At 32.4% G+C, this 20582-nt stretch overlaps 1 protein-coding gene across 4 annotated transcripts in view; it reads right to left on the bottom strand.

Annotated features, from left to right (window-relative positions):
* Positions 1-20582, bottom strand: part of HDAC4 (histone deacetylase 4) — a 36213-nt gene that overhangs the window by 1956 nt on the left and 13675 nt on the right. For 3 of the 4 annotated variants that reach the window (XM_040716279.2, XM_040716280.2, XM_071890041.1), the window contains one exon: positions 41-1465. In XM_040716279.2, coding sequence (XP_040572213.1) covers positions 41-1465 — 1425 coding nt within the window. Of the gene's footprint in view, positions 1-40; positions 1466-2536; positions 11562-20582 lie in introns of those variants that run through there. The other variant, XM_040716281.2, reaches the window with a different exon arrangement.

Here is a 20582-nt window from a genome sequence, read left to right as displayed (position 1 = left end):
TGGTTTAAGTATGTACACAATATATAAAAACAAATCTTACCATTTCACTAATTTCAATTAGAGTTCCAACTGCAGTTCTAAGAACTTCAGAAGTATAATTTTCATTCCAATAGGTGTCAGAATCGACCCCTATCCCTCCACATTCGAGCATTGAGAACTTGGGACCATAACTAGTAGTTGATTTTCGGGAGATCATATCTGATCCATATAGGAGGGTATGATTTTCGGAATGAGAAGACTGTATTTCTTCCAGAGTAGCCTTACGAGAGATCCTTTTACAATGAGCTACAAGTCCTTGTTCGATTAGTCTATTCCATATATGAGATGCTCTGCTTGGATTCTCAATGTGCGCTGCATTATTCCCGCATTTACAGGTATGGTTCAGCATAATTGAATCAAATCCTAATCCCGTAGAAGGAGGATTTAAGTCTCCGAGGAGGAGCTGGGAAATACCTGATGACCTAACACTTGTAGCCAAAGAGTGTATTCTTCTACCGTCATCGATATCCATGAAAATGTTAGAAGAATCTTCTTCAACAATTGTGGGCCGCACAAACCTTTCATTAAGTTTTTGTTGAAAATACTGCTCTTCATCGGCTGATCTTTGCTTTTCTATTAGGTGCTTTCTAAGAGGTAATATGGCTGAAGATTTAGTTCTCCGAACCATCATTGATGGATGGTGGGGTAATCTATTGGACATATTTGTGGGTGGAGATCTCCTTCCCACAGCTTTATTAATCAATGCGGCTCGCCCTATGGCAGAAGGGATGTTAGGGAGTGATTTGCTATTGATAGAGCTGTCCTCATTCCCAACAATAATAAGGTTATTCCTTTCGACTAATGTGGAACGAAGTGAATTTTCATATCGACTATGATGTGAGTGATGAGAAGTGGTTGGTGGTGTTGTGGATGTTGTGACAACGTTAGAAGGAACATGAGGAGACATCGAATAAGAACAAGAACTAGGAGATCCACCAATTGTAGAATCCTCTGTAGTTTGAGGTGAAGATGGAGCAGAATCATGAACTACAGATCCTTCGGGTATGACAGGTTGTGTAGGACCATGTGAACCAAACCTTGCATAAGGTGTAACACTAGATCTTATATCAGCTCTTTTACTTTTCATTTTTAATAAATTAGATTCAGAGGCTGTTTTTCTAAGAATGGGATGATGAGTTGAGGACGAAGATTGAGATGCATTAGAACATAAAATTTCAGATTTTAAATTGACCATGGAGGCCTCTTTGCGCTTTTTCTGAAGCACAAATTCCTGGAGGTGTTTCTTTACTTCAGGGCTTGCAACAGCACTTTGATCATTCAAACTTTTTTGCTTAATAAACCTCAATCTATGCCTCTCCTTTTGATCTATGTCCCTTGGGGATCCAGCCCCAAGAGATGCATTTATGGTTGCATTATTAGTTGGTGAGGAAGTTGTGGAATTACTTCTATGCCTTGGAAGTTCAACCTGAAAAATCAAAGGATACACAATAATCAAAACTATGGATAATAACATTTTCTAATAAAATACATAAGTATCCGTTATTTCCAAAAAAAAAAAAATATTATAATCAGATGAAAATGATTTGAGGTCATATTTTTTTTTTTTTTAAATCACGTTTGTAACATGTGAGTGACATAAAAATCCATTGTTTTTATGAGTTTAAAACATGTCTTCATAGAAGTAGTACTTACTGTATTTTTCTAAGACAAGTCATTCAAATAATGGTTCATTATAAATACAATATTAAGTATATTGTATTTACAATGATTACAGGGTTGACTCAAAAGAACAACTTTTATTTTCATATACAGTTGAAACAATATGGATAATTATACATCTATAATTTAATTATAATTGTATAAATAATATTAAAATTGTGTATATTAGGTGTCACATTCAAACACAATCATTTTCAAGATATTTAATCTAAGCACCAACATATAAACAACATTTTGTCCAATGAAGGAGTTAAATTAAAGAAAAAAATATTGCTCAGTAATAAAAATTGCAAACATAGTGAAATGATTGGAGTTGGATTTCCTGTTCGTTTATTTGTAAACCTATCGATCTATTGTGACAATCATAAATACCAAATATGAGAGGTAAACCCAATACCCATAGGCCACATGTACATTTTACAGTGTGTTGAAACAAAAAGCATCACTTGCATCTTGTATACTTATAGTTTATATTTTTACACATCTTTTTTATGGTATTAGCGTGTTAAAAATAGATAGTTTTGATCCCTGTTTACACCTAATTTCAGACAAGATACTTAGAGACAAGGTAGGTCAGTCATCATTTTTTTAAGCTCGCCAGGCAGATATGACGTCAAGTCGATAAATAAAAGCGCTCCCTAGCTGAATAAATCATAATATAGTCAGCTGTTTCTGTTTACAAGTTCATTAATAATAATTATATTTATTAATATGTTATATAAATTATAATTATTAATAATATCAATAGTCAATAGGTGTAAGAGAAATATCCTATTATCAAATATGTGTAATAGTTTGCTAAATTTGTGATATTTACCCGTGTTTGAGGACCCAAAAAGTGATCTTAAGAAGACCAGGAAGCTTCCGAAACCAATATTCTTCCTTTTTCAGTAAATTGACTACTTAGCGGATAGATTTAGCCTTACAGTCGTCAATCAAGGGTGTGATAAATATGAAAAATGTTACTCCTTGTTCTTAAGTCATGATAGTCACTCACATATATATTTCATTCTCGTGATAAGAAGATACCTTGAATGAAGAAGGAATGGTTCATTCGCATTTTAGTTTGTCAAGAACTCATAATGGACTGGACTCCAATGGAAATTTGTTATGAAATCTGGAAGCGCGGTAACTTGGAATATTTGCACTCAGACTCGTAAAATTTGGATATAGCTTTGGTTCATCTCACGTTCACTATATAAAGTCTTAAGGCTGCTAATAAGTAATAACTATCATCAAGAGTTTAAAAATGTTTTCAACGATATCCAATATCCTCTTTGAATAACTCTGGAAGAATGTGGAATTTCTCTGTTTATTAATATATCACATATGAAGTTGGTTGGTCTGTCCATGAATCGTAAATATCTCCTGGGCCACTTCTTTATCCCCAGTCCATCCCTCCTAAAAACCATTTAGCAAATAACAATAACACTGGACTCAACAACGATCTTAATAAAATACGGGGATAATAGTATTGTATTGATACTTCTACTTTTTAGATATACTTACAATCTGGAAACATATCATTAACAATTATATTAATGTATGGCCGGGAATAATAATAATTTTTACAAATATTGATAAATTTTTTTAATATTTCTCAGAGTTTTATTACATAGGTTTTTGGATTTTTCTTCGTTATATTTTTCTTTCATTTTTTTTTATTCAAATGAAAGTTCTTATCCTTCCACCTTTAGGTATGACTTTGGCTGGAAGCTTGTAGGTATTTTGTTTTGCATTTCAAGATTGTAAAATATCATTTAGTCTTCTAATTATATTTTTTCCCTTCTTATGCCATCTCCGTGAAATAATTGAAATAATTTTTCACAATTTTTAAAAGAATCTATTAATAGGTCGGAAGGTTGCCTTAACCCGCCTTTGGAAACAACTTGCAGCCATGGAGATACTTCAGACATTTCTAAATTAGCTTTTTTTTCCCCCTAACTCAGAATACTTATCTTGAAATTTATGAGCAACCCATCCACAATCATAAATAAAACCCTGACTTGCCATGAAATTTTGTTCCAAGTCTGAATCTAACACTTCAACACCTATTTCTTCAAGCTTTATTAAGGACTCGTCTGGTTGAGTTGAATGAAAAGATTTAGTCTAGGATTCCCTTTCAAAAGTTAAAGCCATGGACAAAGATATGCAATCCTCCTAGTTAAGATGTTCAAATTCCTCTTCTTTTGAGCTAGATGTAGGTCCTAATTGATTCAAGGGAGGCATATCTTGAGTTTCTTCGACTGAGCTTCTACATTTAACAGGAGCATTGGGAACAGATAATTCTGCTTGCTTACCCAGCATTAAAAGTCAAATGCGATTAAGAGCCAAATTTCTATCCGGTATTCAAAATTTTCACGATTCTTTTTTTTGAGAAGGAGTCCTTCATAAACAAATAGATTTCTCAATTGTAGATTTAATATTTTTTCTCTCCATTAGTTCATCAATTAACTCTATGATTGTCTCCGGTTCTTCCATGAATTCTAGGTTTGGATAAGATTCCATCTCTTTGATGTTAATTAATTCTTCCACAGTGGGGGATTTGGTATTGGAATATGGCACAGAGTCTTGAACAAATTCTAAGGGATCACTTTTAATAGATTTTTTTAAGAAAATTAATTGATGGTACAGCATCAGGTTTTAGCCTCCTTTGCAATGATTCTTATGAAGTCAATTTCTCTCATAAACTTGAATAAGTAAAATTATCATCAATAAAAAGCTTGCCACAAATTCTTGATGTCTTTGGTTAAAACGACTTTTTCAATTCGCACAAATCAATCCAAGTCTGTCTTAGGTGATGATTGGATGGGAATTAATGGTAGGAAGTATCAATTGGATTTGGAAAATTAAGGATGGCACAAGATTTTGTAGAGTATTTAAGTCTTTCCGTGAATGGATTAGATTTAGAATCATGCATTATATCTTCAGTCTCCAGGATATTTTTCGATAAGTTTGAGGAACTCATTATTACAGTGTATACTTTACTATTTATTATGTTCGTATATTTAATATTATAATCAAAGAGTGAAATTTGCCACGATAAATTATATAAGTAAAGATCATTGTTTATGTTTATAAGATTTAGATATTTTATCTATATGACGTCACAGAATTGGGCGTGTGTATCAATAAAATTTTCATGAAAATAGCGTCTCTGACCTGCCTTGTCTCTAAGTATCTTGATTTAAGATGGATTCCAAGAGACAGCGCGTGTCAGATCTTATTGACGCACAATTCTCAACCGGAAACATTTGCCGAATTATTCCCTGCTCTAGTCAATTAGCTTAATGAGGGTGGAGAAGGCTTCTAACAGGAAGGCCTGATATTAGTGGGCACAACAAAATACGTACTGATGAGTTTCTGACTGGTTTATCAATGAAAATAGAGACAAAGCCAACGAAAACCATGCAAACCCTTGCTAAGGAGCTCCAAGTCCATCCTAAGACAATACGATCCAATGTAAAAGATCTTAGGATGGTCAGCTATGTCTACTGTCGTCGTCAGCTCTTGATCATTAAGGTAGAAGATTGTGGAGAATGGGAGACTTTTTTGAATTGGAACAAGTATCACAATTAGTCAACAGTTCGCATTTTCTCCGATAAGAAAGGGGTTTTAAATATTGTAAAGATGTACAAGAGTGTTTTGAACATTTATAATACGTAGTAATTTTTTATTTCGTTGTCGTTATTTGAAAATATATGAATGCCGAGTATAAACCAAAAGAAAACGGAAAATAATTTTTAATTTTCGATTCTGATTGGCCATGAATGCAAGAAACGATAGATTCTTACCTTACTGCGTGGACAATGTTCCTCCAATTCATAGAACAAAACATCCATTTTCTGTAATTATGCTTGTGTCATTGCTTCCGATGGCAGCTGTATGAAACCTCTATCATCTGAAAAAGGCTCTGTCGTGGTGTTAGCTTCTCCCTCTAAAGCAAGGGTTTGCAACCTATGACATGTATGCCACTGCTGGCACACAGAGGCATATTAATTGGCACACGCTAATTTTAACATATTCTGGTAGTTTGTGTATGTTTTTACCAATATTGTTGATAGTGGCACAATCATTGATTAGAAATGTTGAAGTTGGCTCTCCATGTCTCAAAGGTTGCCTACCCCTGCTCTAAAGTATGTATTATTGTAGTGATGTAAATCATAGTTATTTTTTAGATGGCCCGTTTTTTTGTATGTTTTTTAAATTTATAATCTAAAAATGAATTTTCTTTTCCTCAGTAGTGGTCATTATTATTTAATTCCTGAGTAGTGAATTTATTTTCCTAAAAAATCAATTATATTCGAAATCTGATTGAACATTCTTGCCTGCTCATTAAAGACGTAGAGTAACCTTAAAGATTTCCTGCCAAGTTATAATTTGTTAGACTCAGATTATAATTGTGGATCGACATCGAAGTAATTCTTCTTCCCCTCCTCCCTTGTCACAGCTGATTGTAGCTGACCTCCTCTAAAACGTTCATTGAATTGTTAAGGTTACAATGTTGATTTTTGGTTTATTTTTAACATGATCATAATACACACGATTTCATCACTACATTATTTCCTATCTTTGGTGTAAATTATTCTTCAAATGCAGAAAAAAATAAATATATATGAATTTAAATACATTTATTTACAATATTTTCCCTACACTAATGCTATTTTAAATGTAAAAGGTTCTCCTCTTTATAGTAATAATTCATTCCCCCTCCCCCAATCATATAAAAGGTAGCTGATATTAAAAAAGGGTCTTAATTCTGGTGTACCATTTGTCCCATTCCTGCCTTCTCCTAACACTCTTTTTTTCCTTACAAAAGAAATGACTAAATAGGCTAACAATACTTTTTTTAGCCTAATAAAAAGGGCAATAATGTCGGTTTCTTTGTGCATTCCTCCCGTTGCTTAATCCATTCAGCAAAAATTAAGAAGGAAATTGATTTGCTCTCTCTCTTTCATAAACAGAAATTGGCTTTTGAGAATCTTCTCCATTGAGTTGAAAAATGAACTCATAGAACCATGGGCCGACAGGAGTTTCAGCTTAAACAAGTAGACCTTTCTTCATTCTGGATACTGTCTGCCAGCCAATATTCCTCTCTGTCAAAAGGAGCAATCAAATTTATTCGAGTAAGGGTTTTTCATTGTGACTGTCACAAGATCAAAAGAAAGGAACAAACTGAAAGTAACTTTAATTGATACTCTGTATGTTAGCCTCTCACCTACCTCATCACGATTTGATCTAATTATATCCAAGATGATCACCCGAGCTTCTAACCAAGGGAAAGTAGAATATGTATTTTGGTCATTAAAGTGATAGTAGAAAATCACATATTTAGAGCCACGTTTATTATTTGTTGTGCGAACATGTTAGATTTTTTTCTCAATTATTTCGGAAAGTGTGCCTCGGAAATGTTATAAAAATTTCAAGTGTGACTTCAGTTGTAAAAAGTTGAGAACCTTTACTCTAAACAAAGGCCAGTCCTTCAGTCTTAGCTATCTTTATGGTTATTCTTCACTCATAGCTAGGATTGAAAAATAATGAACGATAGCTATAATCTATAATAATAAGTTCTAGCCATACACCTTCTACTTTAAAATATTAGTATCTTGTCTCTTAAAAGAGATTATGCTAAACAGCCTAAATGATATTGTTTGTAACTACAGGATTTCAGCTGTTGTAGTTATCATAAAATACGAATAAGGACTGATCTTAGGACTGACAAATTTTATAAGGACCGGAGAACAGTTTTTCTAGAAGAGAGATCCAAGACTAGTAAATAGCTAATCCTGAATATACATATTTTTTGTAAATAAATTATCCTCTGAACCGTTCCAATATCATATACATAGTGTCGTCCGATAGATGTGGAAACTCACCTTTAAAATAATTTATATTTTACAATTTGAATTAATGGGAGAAGATGAGGAGGGGAAGTGATAACTTGTTTTCTTACTAAGACCTCAAATATACATACATATGCGTATAAATAAATGTTGTATATATTCAGCCTTTTATGACTTATCATTATAGCAAGCAAGCAAGCTTGTGCTTCATAATCACTTCAAGTATACGGACAAGTTGGACTACGTGTGGGGATTCCCTTGTCATGTAAGGTATGTACTCAAGTATAATTACCTCTGATACGTACAAGTAAAGTTATAAATAGAATTTAAAATCATAATTGTTGCATTAATTACACATAAAATATTTCGTAATAAGCCTTGACTGTAAAATGAAAGAAAATAGAGTTGTATAAAATATGCCCTGTCGGTATGCTAAAACAAAAGAAACCTACAATAACCCTCACAGTATACAGGATGTTCAGGAGGACAACAGCTTAGTTGACATAACGTTTCGTTAGATTTGCTGTGAGAAACTTTCAGATGTGTGAAATAAACACAAATCCCACTCCGTATCACGCAAGGACATACATGGACAGGAATGAAACCAATATAAATCCTTAATTCTACTCTGAGTACAACAAAGGTTTAAACTTACCAACCTTAATATAATATTATAGAAGATGTTTGTCCCCTCATAAAAACGCATAACCAAGGTATTTAGATCAAAAACGGAGACATATACAGACTTTAAACATAAAATATAAGTTGTTTGGAATTTTGAGTTTCGTCCCTAGAGCTATTTTTCATTCTGACCAGACCAGATTCCTGGGCTATGGAGGGCAAGTTTTTTTTCCTCAAATCAGTGGGTGTTTTTTTTCTTCATAGAACAAGATCGATTCCCCGTGTCTCAAAAGTTTTCTTAATGTATGGGTTGTAGATTCGAAAATGCACCAAAAAAATTAAAAATCCAAAAAGTGAATTAGGAATAGGATCACGGAGTTTGTGTTAGTCTCTATTAGCAAAATAATTCGAAATAAAATGTGTAATACTAGTAACTATAGGTTAAAAAAATATGAAGACTGAAGATTGCTCTCTTTTTGTAATTGCAATCTGAAGAGTATTTTGTATATTCCAAAGGCAGCTTTTATCATTATTCTTCCACAGAGAACAATAATTATAAAGTAACCACTAGTGCGTAAACCTGAGGATTTGTTGTGCAGTTATACGTGTAAGTTCCTGTTGGACACAAAGCCTATTCACATCGTTCTAATTCCTGCCTATATCATTGCTAGATATGGAGTGGGATTTGAGCTCATTTCCTTCCTCTCACAGCTAAAAGCAGCTAATCAAATAAAAAATTATGACAGCTAAGCTGCTCTCATCTCAGACATTTTGCTAATGGTCAGAGTGTCCATATTGATTTTTGATTTTTTTTTCTCTGAAATAGTATCTAGTGTGCGAAAAAAGGAAAAGTAACACTCAAGAGGGGTTGCAGAGTTGTAAGCCTAGGTTGGATTTTAAAAGAATTAAAGATCAACAATGGAATAATCTTCTGTGTCACTTCTATTAATACTATTTAAATATACATATCAACAATCTTGAATCCATAATTTAAGAAGAAGAAGTAAAAATATAACTTTTTTGTCAGAAATGACAAAATGAAGTAGAAGATAGAAATCATAAATGGTTTGGATTTTTAAATAATATTTTTTTGGGATGTTATATCATGATATTTATTCATGGTACGGTACAATTTTGATATAAAAGTTAATGTATGTATTTAGGATTGGAGTGTACAGGGTGCGCTAGAGAAATTTTAAGATAATATATATAACAATTTATATCCCAAAATTAATTCAGTAATTCACAAATCCTTTGCTCTTACAAATAGTGGCCCATATAACAGTCAATCACTCAATGCACGTTTATTAGATTATCTCTCCAGGACACCCTCCATAGTGTAGTTCAAGTCGTTCAGATCCGAGTAGCTAGGTGCTCATTTCCCCAAAAGATAAAGGTCTTAAAAATGTTCCTTTTTCCTGAATAAATCCGGTTTCAATTACCCGATTTGGACAACCCGATCTATTACTTTAAAATTCTAGCTTGACAACCGATCTGTTAACATTAATTTAACCATAATTGCCTATGAAGTTATTTGAGTGCTTGGGCGTGCCCCAGCACGGATGCCCACAATAATGGCCGTACGGCGTTTGTACTCGGATGACATCTCAAAGGTTTTGTATTTATTTAATTACAGTTTTGTCTGCTAAATCTGATGAACACACTTCCATAAACTCAATGTGGCCGAGTTGTTGAGGTTCAAACATGCTCCGGATTTAAAATCCTCAACCTGTATTATATATCCTTTCTTATTTGAAGTATGAGAGCCATGATAATGAATTTAACACAGGGATCCCAATCTATAAATAGTGACTTTTACAATAACTACATAGTAGCACACAAGAGAGAAGAACTCTTAAATATTGTGCTATCAATGGAAGCTTGCATAGGATAATAACTAAATAACAATAACAAAGGTCTAAAAATAGATTTTTTTTAAACCTTACGTAACTTTACGTTAAGCTAAAGGCACCGTCGTGCGTTTACGAAAAAACAAAAACACCTTAATTGTTGTACTAGAGCCTCTCTCTATATATGTATCGAAGAAAAAATAACAAGATGTACATACATTTCTCTTAGTATCAACATAAGTAATGGATGTAGTAATGTCTCCAATTATGTATACATATTAAGTATATACTGGGGGATTTGAAAAGTCATGAACGACAATTTAAGAGGTTTTGTAAAGTTCCAATCAAAATTTTGGTGCAACATTGTTATGTTTTAATTATTAATATAAATTGATGGAATAAGGTTAGAGATTGCCACATTGGTACGCGTAGGCCATAGCAACTCTGATAATGTTAAGAGGTTAACCGTCATACAGTGTACTAGGTCAGAAAGCTTGTGGAGGATAGAGAAAGCCTCAGGGATCCTAAGGGCGTCCGCAAAATTGCATATATATATAATTATTTTTTTAAAGGGGGGGGGGGCTTATTTTTGGAATTTTTTGTACAAAATATCCAAAAATTCAAAAGCTCACATGTCTTCACAAAAAATCATTTTTTTTGTAAAAAAAATAAATCAAAAATCCATAGCTATTCTAATAAAAGTATATTTTTTGGAATAAAATTTCAAATATACTTAACTATTTTCAAAAAAGTTCAAAAATTTACATTTATTCAGAAATAATAAAAAAAAAATGGAAAAAAAATTCAAAATTAAATTTGCAATTTAAAGTTATTCAAAAAAAAAAATTCAAATATTACATTTTTAGGAAATAAATTTCAAAAATCCTTTGCTATTCCCAGAAAATTAAATTTTCTGGAAAAATAATAAGAAAAATTTAATTTAATTTAAAATTAAAAAAAAAAGATTTAAAATATTAAATTTTCTAGTAGAAAGTAAAAAAGTCCCTAATTTGTTGAGATGCTACAGCCCCTCAGCCCCTGGATCTGCTTAGAAGTGCTAGACCAACAAAATTGGATCAAAGACTTAGGCCCTTCCCAGTCCCCTGATCTGAATCCTTTGGATTTTTCAATATGGTGGCATATTGATTCTACAGCCCGTAGAGTCTACAACAGCAACATCATAAGCCTCAAAGCCTCTGTAGAATCCCATCGGAGGAGGATGTCTAAAGGCTGTAATTGAAGTTGTTGGAAATCAAATTCATAAAAAATAATTATCAGATTTAGATTATAATTAGGATGTTTTTGTACAAGATCATTCGGATCTGTTATGCTTGATTATTTGTAGTACAATCAAAGTGGTCAAGGACTTTTCAAACAGCCGGTTTGAGTTCTATTATAACTTTTATTTAGTAAAATGTAGAATTAACTTCTTGTCATATGCGTCTTTCAATCACATTTATTACTCCAAACAAGATTAATTAAATGACGTATTATTATGTTATTATTGACATACCCATATATATATATAGGTATGTTTTTTGTCTCCCCCCTGGTTTTCCAATAAGATACACGAATACATTATTTTGCCAAGGATTTATAGAGGTGTATAAAATATGTCCTAAAAAGAGGGATCAGTTTTTGTAGTTATATATGGTCTTTCATAAGATAGATTGTCTATCTATAGATTCACCTTGTCCTTCATAACCTTTAAACATATATCATTGTTCACTTAGGTTAAAAATGATGAGTGTCATGACATGACCAAAGATGGAAAATCCTAGTGAGTGTAAATCAAACAGAGAAGTAAATGTTGGAAACTTTGAGAGACAATATATCTACTGAAAATATTAAAACTAAAGTATAGTCCTCCTTACTCGCTAATAAGTTTGAATTTTCTAAATAGATAGAAATAATTAATAAGAGCAATAATATCTAGCAGACAACTAACATTCATATTTTTTTAAATGTATACTCACGAGGATTTGGATAATTTTCACATCCCTAGACATGCCTTTCATTGGCAGAGGTGTATAAAATAATGCGTCCGTTCATTTGAGCAACGTTGATTTTAGCGGTTGTTATCTTAGCAACATTCAATTGAGCAATTATTTTTTCGGGTGATCTTTTTTTTCAGCTACGTTCATTTCAGTTAAATTTTCATATAGTAAACAATACAAGATGAATGAAGTTTTTATTAAACGTCATTACTCAAAAGAGCGGTGTTTAAAATCAAATCGAAGGAATCTAGCTGGAACAACTGAGGTTCTTCTCGGATTTCATCTGGACACCCTAAGCTTCAGTGAAGGGATGCGTTTACAAAACTTATTGAGTGGGATGAAATTCAAACTCTTCGATATATAGTTACACGGGGAGTAGAATTATATAAAAAAAATACGTGCATTCTCCGATGATTTTCGCTGTCAAATGTTATGAAAGTAAATCTTTGATTCATGAGCCCTTTTTGACTTTGTTCAAAACTATATGGATTTCGTCCTTTCTAGAAAACCCTTCAAGGGAGTTGTAACAGACCTTTTAATGGATGTTAGCTTCATTGACTGAATAAATAATCATCATTCTTAAAGGAAAAAATAAACTATATATAGTCCAATAGTCTATAGTAGTGGTTCTTAACTTGGGTGCGAAAAACCCCTAGGGGTTCGGTGGAGGTCAAAACACACATGATTTGTGATGACAAACTCCACTTGACCAATTAAGTAGGGTTCGATAAATATTCATATAAAACTGTTGGGGTTCAGTAGCTCCAACAAGATACGTACTCGAAAGCAAAAGCGGCTGTTTCGGGTTGACAATCTGAACAGACTTATTTATTTTCCAAAGCTGCTATCATTATTATTTAATTATCGATAATTACATATAAGTATAAGGTAATTACTAGTGAGTGTGTGCTCATGAAAGAGGAAGAGTAACAATAGGGGCTTGGTCCTCAGGAGTTATAAGTATAAACCCACGTGGGACTCAAGGTAAAATTAAGGATCTACATCAGAATAATTCCAAAATATATATCCTTGCTATATGGGTCATTCCACGTCAAGTGTCCACACTTTTTTTTACAATTTACAGCATGATCATATCCGATTTTGATGATTTTTGGTGAGCTGATCCCACTCTGAATTTTGGATATCTTTGAAAACATATACTGATACATCTTCTACGAAAATTAAAACCAAATCGGGTTTGCTACTTGGCAGGGTTGTCATTTTGAAGTCTGCACAAGAGCCCCAAACTTTTTTTTTGGTTAAAATAAGATTATGATTGAATATAAGTTAAAGTTTGTGTTCTTTGGCATCTTTTGACGTAATTTGTGTTAAAATCGAGGCACTATGAGCGGAATTATGCCCTTCTAAACAACACTTGTCCAACGCATTAGGCCAAACTTTGAACGGGCCTAGAACGGCCCAGGTGAGTAACAGAACCCTAATATTTCACACACTCTTTTATTTTACATTGAAAAGCCAGCTCACCAAAAATCATCAAAATCGGTGGTGGTCAGGCCGTGTTCGTGTGTACACTTGACGTGGAATGACCCATATAGGGTTCATATATTTGTTTTATTTCCTTCTTCTCACAGCTCCTTACAGCTGATCCAATACACACATCATATCAGCTAAGTTATTCCCCTCCAAAACATTCTTCAAATTGTCGAGGTGACTACGTTCATTTTCGTTTTCTTTTATTTATAAATACGGGCAAGCCATGCTTTATGCATCACTGAGTATTTACTATTTACCTTATTTGTTGATTCCTTCAATTTTACTTATTTTAAATTTTTATACACGAACATACAATAATACACTCAATACAAACACTTTATTTACTGTAAATATTTAAATACCTTTATATGAGGTATATATTAGTGTTAAGAATCCGTCTGAGACCGATCTTTTTTCGACTCAGTTGAAAGAGATATATTCTTCTTGACCGTTTTGGACCGATATTCCGCTCTAGAATGCAATTGTGAACTGAGTTTCTTCCCATCCCAGTGATATGCATCACTGTAAAAATCATATTGCATCATTGTGTCAAATTTTGGAATTGGAAAACACACATGACGTAATCAACAATTCATCAATAAAATTGCTCTAGATCTAATTTGAAATCAGACTCCTCCACGTTGTTACCTTTATTGTATCACGCAACTTTTCATACGAAAAAAACCCAGAAAAAACACCAAAATCAGTTGGTAGTTAGCCAATTCTTCCAAACTATGTAAATATTATTCAATCATTGTTAAGAAGGGTTAACAGCTTAACAAAAATTCAACCAATCACGTACAGAACGCTGATTAGGGGAAAAGAAGCAGACACATTGACATCTGAGAACAAAATACATTGTACTTTTTTGTGTAAGTGAAGTCACGTCGTAAATCAAGATCGATTTTTATATGCGACCGGTTCGGACCGAGCTTGTTTGAAGGACCAAATTAGTTGTGCCAAACAAACATTATATTTCTCTAGAACAGGGGCGAACAAACCGTTGGGTTCTTCTCAGTCGCCCTTTGCACTTATTCTAAAATATTGTATACTCTTGATTCATTTATATATATTTTTTGAGCTAGTAGAACTCATGCCTTTTGGGAATCTTAAAGTAGGCCTCAGCTTTAAAAAGGTTGGTGAACCCTGGTTTAGAAAGATTTCCAGAGATTGAAACCCCCAACACTAAAACTCCCCTGTATATTTAATTATATGATGAAGGTAACTCAAAGTTTTAGTATTTCTAATTGTAATCATATGTACATAAATTAAATTTAAATTGACATATTTTTGTTCAAATTAATTTTTAATAACGTTTGTCGTCCTAAAGGGGAAACCATCATTTAACTTCATAGGAAAACATGTACAATGTCAGTACATCTCTACAAAAAAAAAAAAAAAATTGATCCAAAATGTCACTTAAGTAATTTATTTTATTTGTTCAGAAAAGATTATGATAAAAAAAAGTATTTATAATTAGATTAAAGACGATAATGTATTTTCATCTGCTCTCTGATTAATTTAAAGTATATTACTCAATTGAATCTATCAATAAATTTAAGTATCCAATAATAAGACAGTTTCGGATAATATTATGTTATATACGTATATGTAATTCATTTTAAAAATTGCAGAGAAATAATATGAAAGTCTAGTAGTATTTCTAAATAGTAGTTGGTATGCTTGACTTACTTTTCTCACTACCAGATGATTTTGGGTCTTTAAAAAAAAGGAAATACAATAAAGGTAACGATGTGATGATTGAAAACTTCAATAATTGTGTAAAAATATAGGATTTCTAATTGTAAAAGTATATAGATTAAAAATGCAATGGAGTAATTTGAATTTACTTCCTCTTAGTGTTTACAATTTGAAATTCCATCAGGTTTTGATTAGATAAAGGGCACCCTAGTGGCTATTCTTGTACATCAAACAGTCCCTATAGGGTTTTTTTTAAACTCTGAACGTACTATCTAGTTACGACGGTTAAGAAATCAACAATTATTACAAATTTGATGTTAGATGAATAGCGGCTTCGAGGGTGATTAGATCTGTCTTCTTCATTTAGGACGATAAATTGACTTCTTTACAAGGAACTCCTAAAATAACCTCCAGTAATAGAATTCCTATAAAAACAGACAAACTTTTTCATAGTATTTGCACTTAAACACATTGCAGGTACAACTAAATGACTTATATACCTATAAAGAATAAGCCTAATCCTTTCAGTAAACATTTGAATCAAGTACTTGTACTTGACTTAAGTTCATTTTGAAGAAATATGAAACTCTTAAATGAGGTATCCCTGTTGAAGGAATATGATACTCTTAAAATGAGGTGTCCCTGTTGTCAACTGAAGAAAAGAAGGAGAACGCGTGTTATATTAAATAGAGAAAAGAAGAGTATTCCATGATCAGTGATCCTGGTATAAGTATATTGTATTATATTAATGTGGCTCTAATTAATTAATACTTTTAATTAGACTTACCTTTAATTGTAAGTTTAATATATTTACTTAACTAATTGTACATTAATAATTTATGTTGATATTATCTCAGCAATAATGATCTTGAAATATACGTACTCAAGAGGATTTTTATTTACATTTTAATGTACTTGGCCCATCTCTGGTACATAGTAAGCAACTATGAACAATTCATGCTCCTTCTAAAACATATATCAATATTCTGGTGCCAAAAAATAAAACAATCAAATACTTCATTAACGAAAAGTTGTCGACATTGATTCCAGTTTCTACTAAACAAAATACAATCATAAACAAATATGCCCATAATTAAAATATATTAGTTAATTATCGTATTTCTTAGTAGTATACATATTCTTTGAATACTTTTTTAGGGATAAAAAAAACTATTTATGACTATATTGATATAATTCATTACTATTAATGCCTAAGTACCAACAATCTCATTAGCAATACGTAGTGATAAAAAAATATGACAATGAGAGAAGAACCTCTTTTTGTTGTTGCTCCCTAAATATATATTTTTGGTATTCCAAAGCTGTTCATAACTCTGGAAGAGAGAACAATAAAAATAAAGTAATTGCAAATGCGTGAAAGGTGAAAAAAAACCACAGATGATTGGTGGGGGAGTTAATAGTAAGATTTGGGAGTATTTCTTAAAAAAAAGGAACCGAAAATCAACATGGTAACCTTGTCAATTTAAATAATGTTTTAGAAGAGAGCAGCTTAGCTGTCATGATGTTTCATTAGCTCAGCTGTGACGAGGGTGAAAAGAAAATAAGAAAGGGCATAGGAAAGATTGACTCCGATGTATATCCTCAATTCTACTCTGAGCCCGATTATAACTCTGCAAAGAATCTTCAAGGATACACTCCCTCTTTTATGAGCAAAAAAACAAACAAATGTTCAATCAGGTTTTAAATATAATTGTATGTTGCAGAAAGGGAAGATTAATTACTCTTCAGGAATATCATAAAAAGATAGAAGCTTAGGAAAAGAAAATTTCGGTTGCTAACACAAAATATAAAAATAAATAAATAATTGGGCTACTAAAAATGCAACCCAGAAGCACAGCTGGCTATTATAAGTCTAATCCTTGCTGCGCTATTAGTAGAATTAAGGATTGGTATCGGAGTAAATCCTGTTTATACAATGCCAAGATACGAAGTGGGAGATTATTGTTAATTTCCTTCATCTCCTCTTTCAACTCATTGTGCCCTCCATTGTATCTGCAACCTCTCATCGGTAAAGTAAAGAAAGAATGGGACAAAATTGTTTATTCTTGTTTGCTATTTCTTTCCAAATATGAAATTATAATTCAATACTCTTTGAGAATTGCTCCACAGCTGAACAAGAGCTTATTCCATTCCCCCAATCAACGTTCAGAAACTGGATAAGGAGATAAGAAGTAGGAACAACGTTAGCGGACAACAAAATACACAGTATATTTTCATGTTAGCGAGGTAATATCGTGCCAAACATTCATCAAATTGTAAGGGTAACCACCTTCATTTTTGGTTTCTATTTTCTTTTTAGCATACCGGTAGTTATTTCATGCAATATGATCCATACAAAGGTACGTATACTGTATTAGGGGTATAAGCTAATTCCAAATATGATGTAATCCCTACATTCTATTTATTATTGGAAATGAAAAAAGTTAAATGATGTAATGATATGTAGTGTTGTGTTGGTCCTATTTTATTTTGTTCAGTTCAGTCCAGTCTGTTAACCGTCGTTCCTTGGGACCGAGATAATAACATATTTTTATACTTTTTAGATATGAAGTACTTTCAATTAAATATTTGTTGCTATATTCATATAAAAAAAAGTGGAAAAATGGGTCGCCTCACAATTTGAACGTAGTATAACGACATTTTTTGCTTTTTATTTTAGATATAATTTTATATGATACATTAGAGGAATGACTAGGGGATACATGCCCAAATTTTTAGACTTGTCAATCCATTTTTGATTTAAAAAATATATTTTGATATGAAGGAGGCTTTACCAAATTTTTTCTTGTTTAAACAACAATAAAAATAATTTCTTCCGTAAATATTTTTAAGGCATACTTTTTTACATGTAAATACTTCATTGTTAAGTAATAAGTCCTTGTGTGGAAGTAATGAGACTCAAAATTCATTTTTTATTTAAAAAATTATCATTTCAAAAGAAAAAGCTGTTCAAATTCGGAAAAATGTTAAAACTTCAGTCTTAATGGGTTAACATTAGCAATTTGCCTCTTGAGTTAGTTGTATATCAAAAAAATGGTGTTATCTTAACTCTGCATGTCGCCACTATAAGATGCTGCGTCCTCCTTTTACGTTGTGTGAGAACAGAATAATGTATCAAAATATAAGTACAGTGGGTCGTCTATAGAATTATATGTGTCCCGGGCAATGTGCAAAATACCCGGGACATCCATAAAATTTCCATTAGAGTAGTCAATTATCATTTTGACTACATTTACATTGTCGGGTGAAATGATTGTGGGTAATATGATTATTATACAATTAATTCATAAGTAGTTTCATCATTAAGGATTTGATTATGATACAATTTCTTTGCAAACAATTTGATACTCTAGTTTATTTTCATTGAAATGTAGATGGTATTCACATAATCAAACTATTCTATGATAAGAAATTGTCACAAGAGACTCAGTTCTATTTTGCAAAATATATATCGGCCAACAGGTTGTGTAGGCGAACCACTGGTCCTTTTTCCACCCCTACTTCTTGTAATATTTTATAATAACCCTAGCCCACATGTTACAATAGTGAACTACTTGTCCACAAAGGGGATTAAAATCCATCGCCTCCAAAAAATGGATAACAATGAACAAACCATTGTCCATCAGGGAACTTACTTGTCTTGTTGTCGCTTTGCAACATCATAAGAAGGTCTTGAATGTCTCCACTTGCTCCGTCATATCTTTACTGTCATTAACATTGATGGGGATATATATAGAGGTGTATTATATACTATTAGAAACCTTAATATTCAATAAAGCAGTGGCAGTCGCTAATGATCAACATTTTCGACCAACGGTTCACTTGCACAATCAAAGGTATTATAAACTGTGTATTATGGAATATTGAAAGGGGTCCTTGATGCTCGGGGAAACAGTGGCGGTGGATAATGATCCAATTTTTGAACCTGCGATTAATTTGCATACCCTATGGGAGGGGTCCACCATTTGGACCAGTGCCCCACTTAAACAACCCGTGGACTAGGGTATATCATAAAATATTAGAAGAAATCCTTGATACTCAGGATAGTGGTGGAGATAGGTTTTGATCCCCCTTAGGGACCAGCTGTTCACCTGCACAACCTGTTGGCCGAGATATATTTTGCTAAATAAAATTGAGTCCCTGGTGATAATTTCTTATCATACTATAGTTTGATTGTCTGAATACAATATAAATTTCAATGAAAATGCACTAGATTAGGGAAGTCAAACCTTTTCATAAAATGAGCCGCATTGTGCCAAGTGAAATATTTGAACGGGGCCCATAACCTATTAATTTGAATTTCTTGAAAAATGGCTATATAAAACAAAACTATTAAACTATTTCAAATATTTTTCGATGTTTGTAGGTATTATGAGCGTTCTGATGGTACTGTGACAATTTTGCTAAAAAAAATACTACTTGAAGTGAAAATGGGTAGTGGGTTCCGCCTAAACACAATGTGGCCTGTGATCCCCTGGTTGGACATCCCTCCACTAGATTATCAAATTGCTTACTATGAAATTCTACTATATCAAATCCTTAATGATCAAATTGCATAGGAATGAATTGTTTTCATCATCAAATTACCCACAATCATTTCAACTGACAATGTAAATGAACGTAACGTGACAACTCTACTCGGAATTTTATAGATTGCCCGGGCATTTTGCAAATTGCCTGCTCTAACGGGCATTTTTCAAAATGCCCGATATTTCAAATTGACCGTCACATTTATATATATATATATTATAATTTTTTTTTCGGTGGGGGGAGGGGCTTTTTTTCAAAAAATTTCAAAAATTCAAATTTTTTCTCTCCTGAATGATTTGGTCGAATGGCCATCTTTTAAGAAAATAAATCCTTAAATATTTTTTTTATCCTGAGAAAAAAAAATTATAGAACAAAGTAAAAAATCCTTGATTTACATCCCCCCCCATACCTAACGGATCGGTCCTTGGAATTTTTCATACAAATATCGACTATTTATTAAGCCAAATATATATTAAGATTATTGCACATATCTTGGAAAAAATATTTTTTTTTTTCATATAATACGAACGTATTATATATTTATTTAGTTATATAATTTATTCCTTTATATAATTGAAAAATTAAACAAAAGACAAATAGGACTGGACAGCGGTTCTAAATAAGGGCCGACACACCATTAGTAATATGTATTGTATTGACGACTGTATTGAGTTTTTTAATCCACACAAAACTTCTGCTGTCAAGAGGGAAAGGAAACATTTGTAGAACAAAATAGTATGGTAGCTGCTAGCCTTCCGAATAATTTCTCTTGTTGCTAACTGTTTTTTATATTTATTAATTATTAT

This window comes from Lepeophtheirus salmonis, chromosome 7 (assembly GCF_016086655.4).
Source record: "Lepeophtheirus salmonis chromosome 7, UVic_Lsal_1.4, whole genome shotgun sequence".
NCBI classification, from domain to species: domain Eukaryota; kingdom Metazoa; phylum Arthropoda; class Copepoda; order Siphonostomatoida; family Caligidae; genus Lepeophtheirus; species Lepeophtheirus salmonis.
Note: the sequence above shows the minus strand (reverse complement) of the source record. Positions and strands in the feature narration are given on the sequence as shown.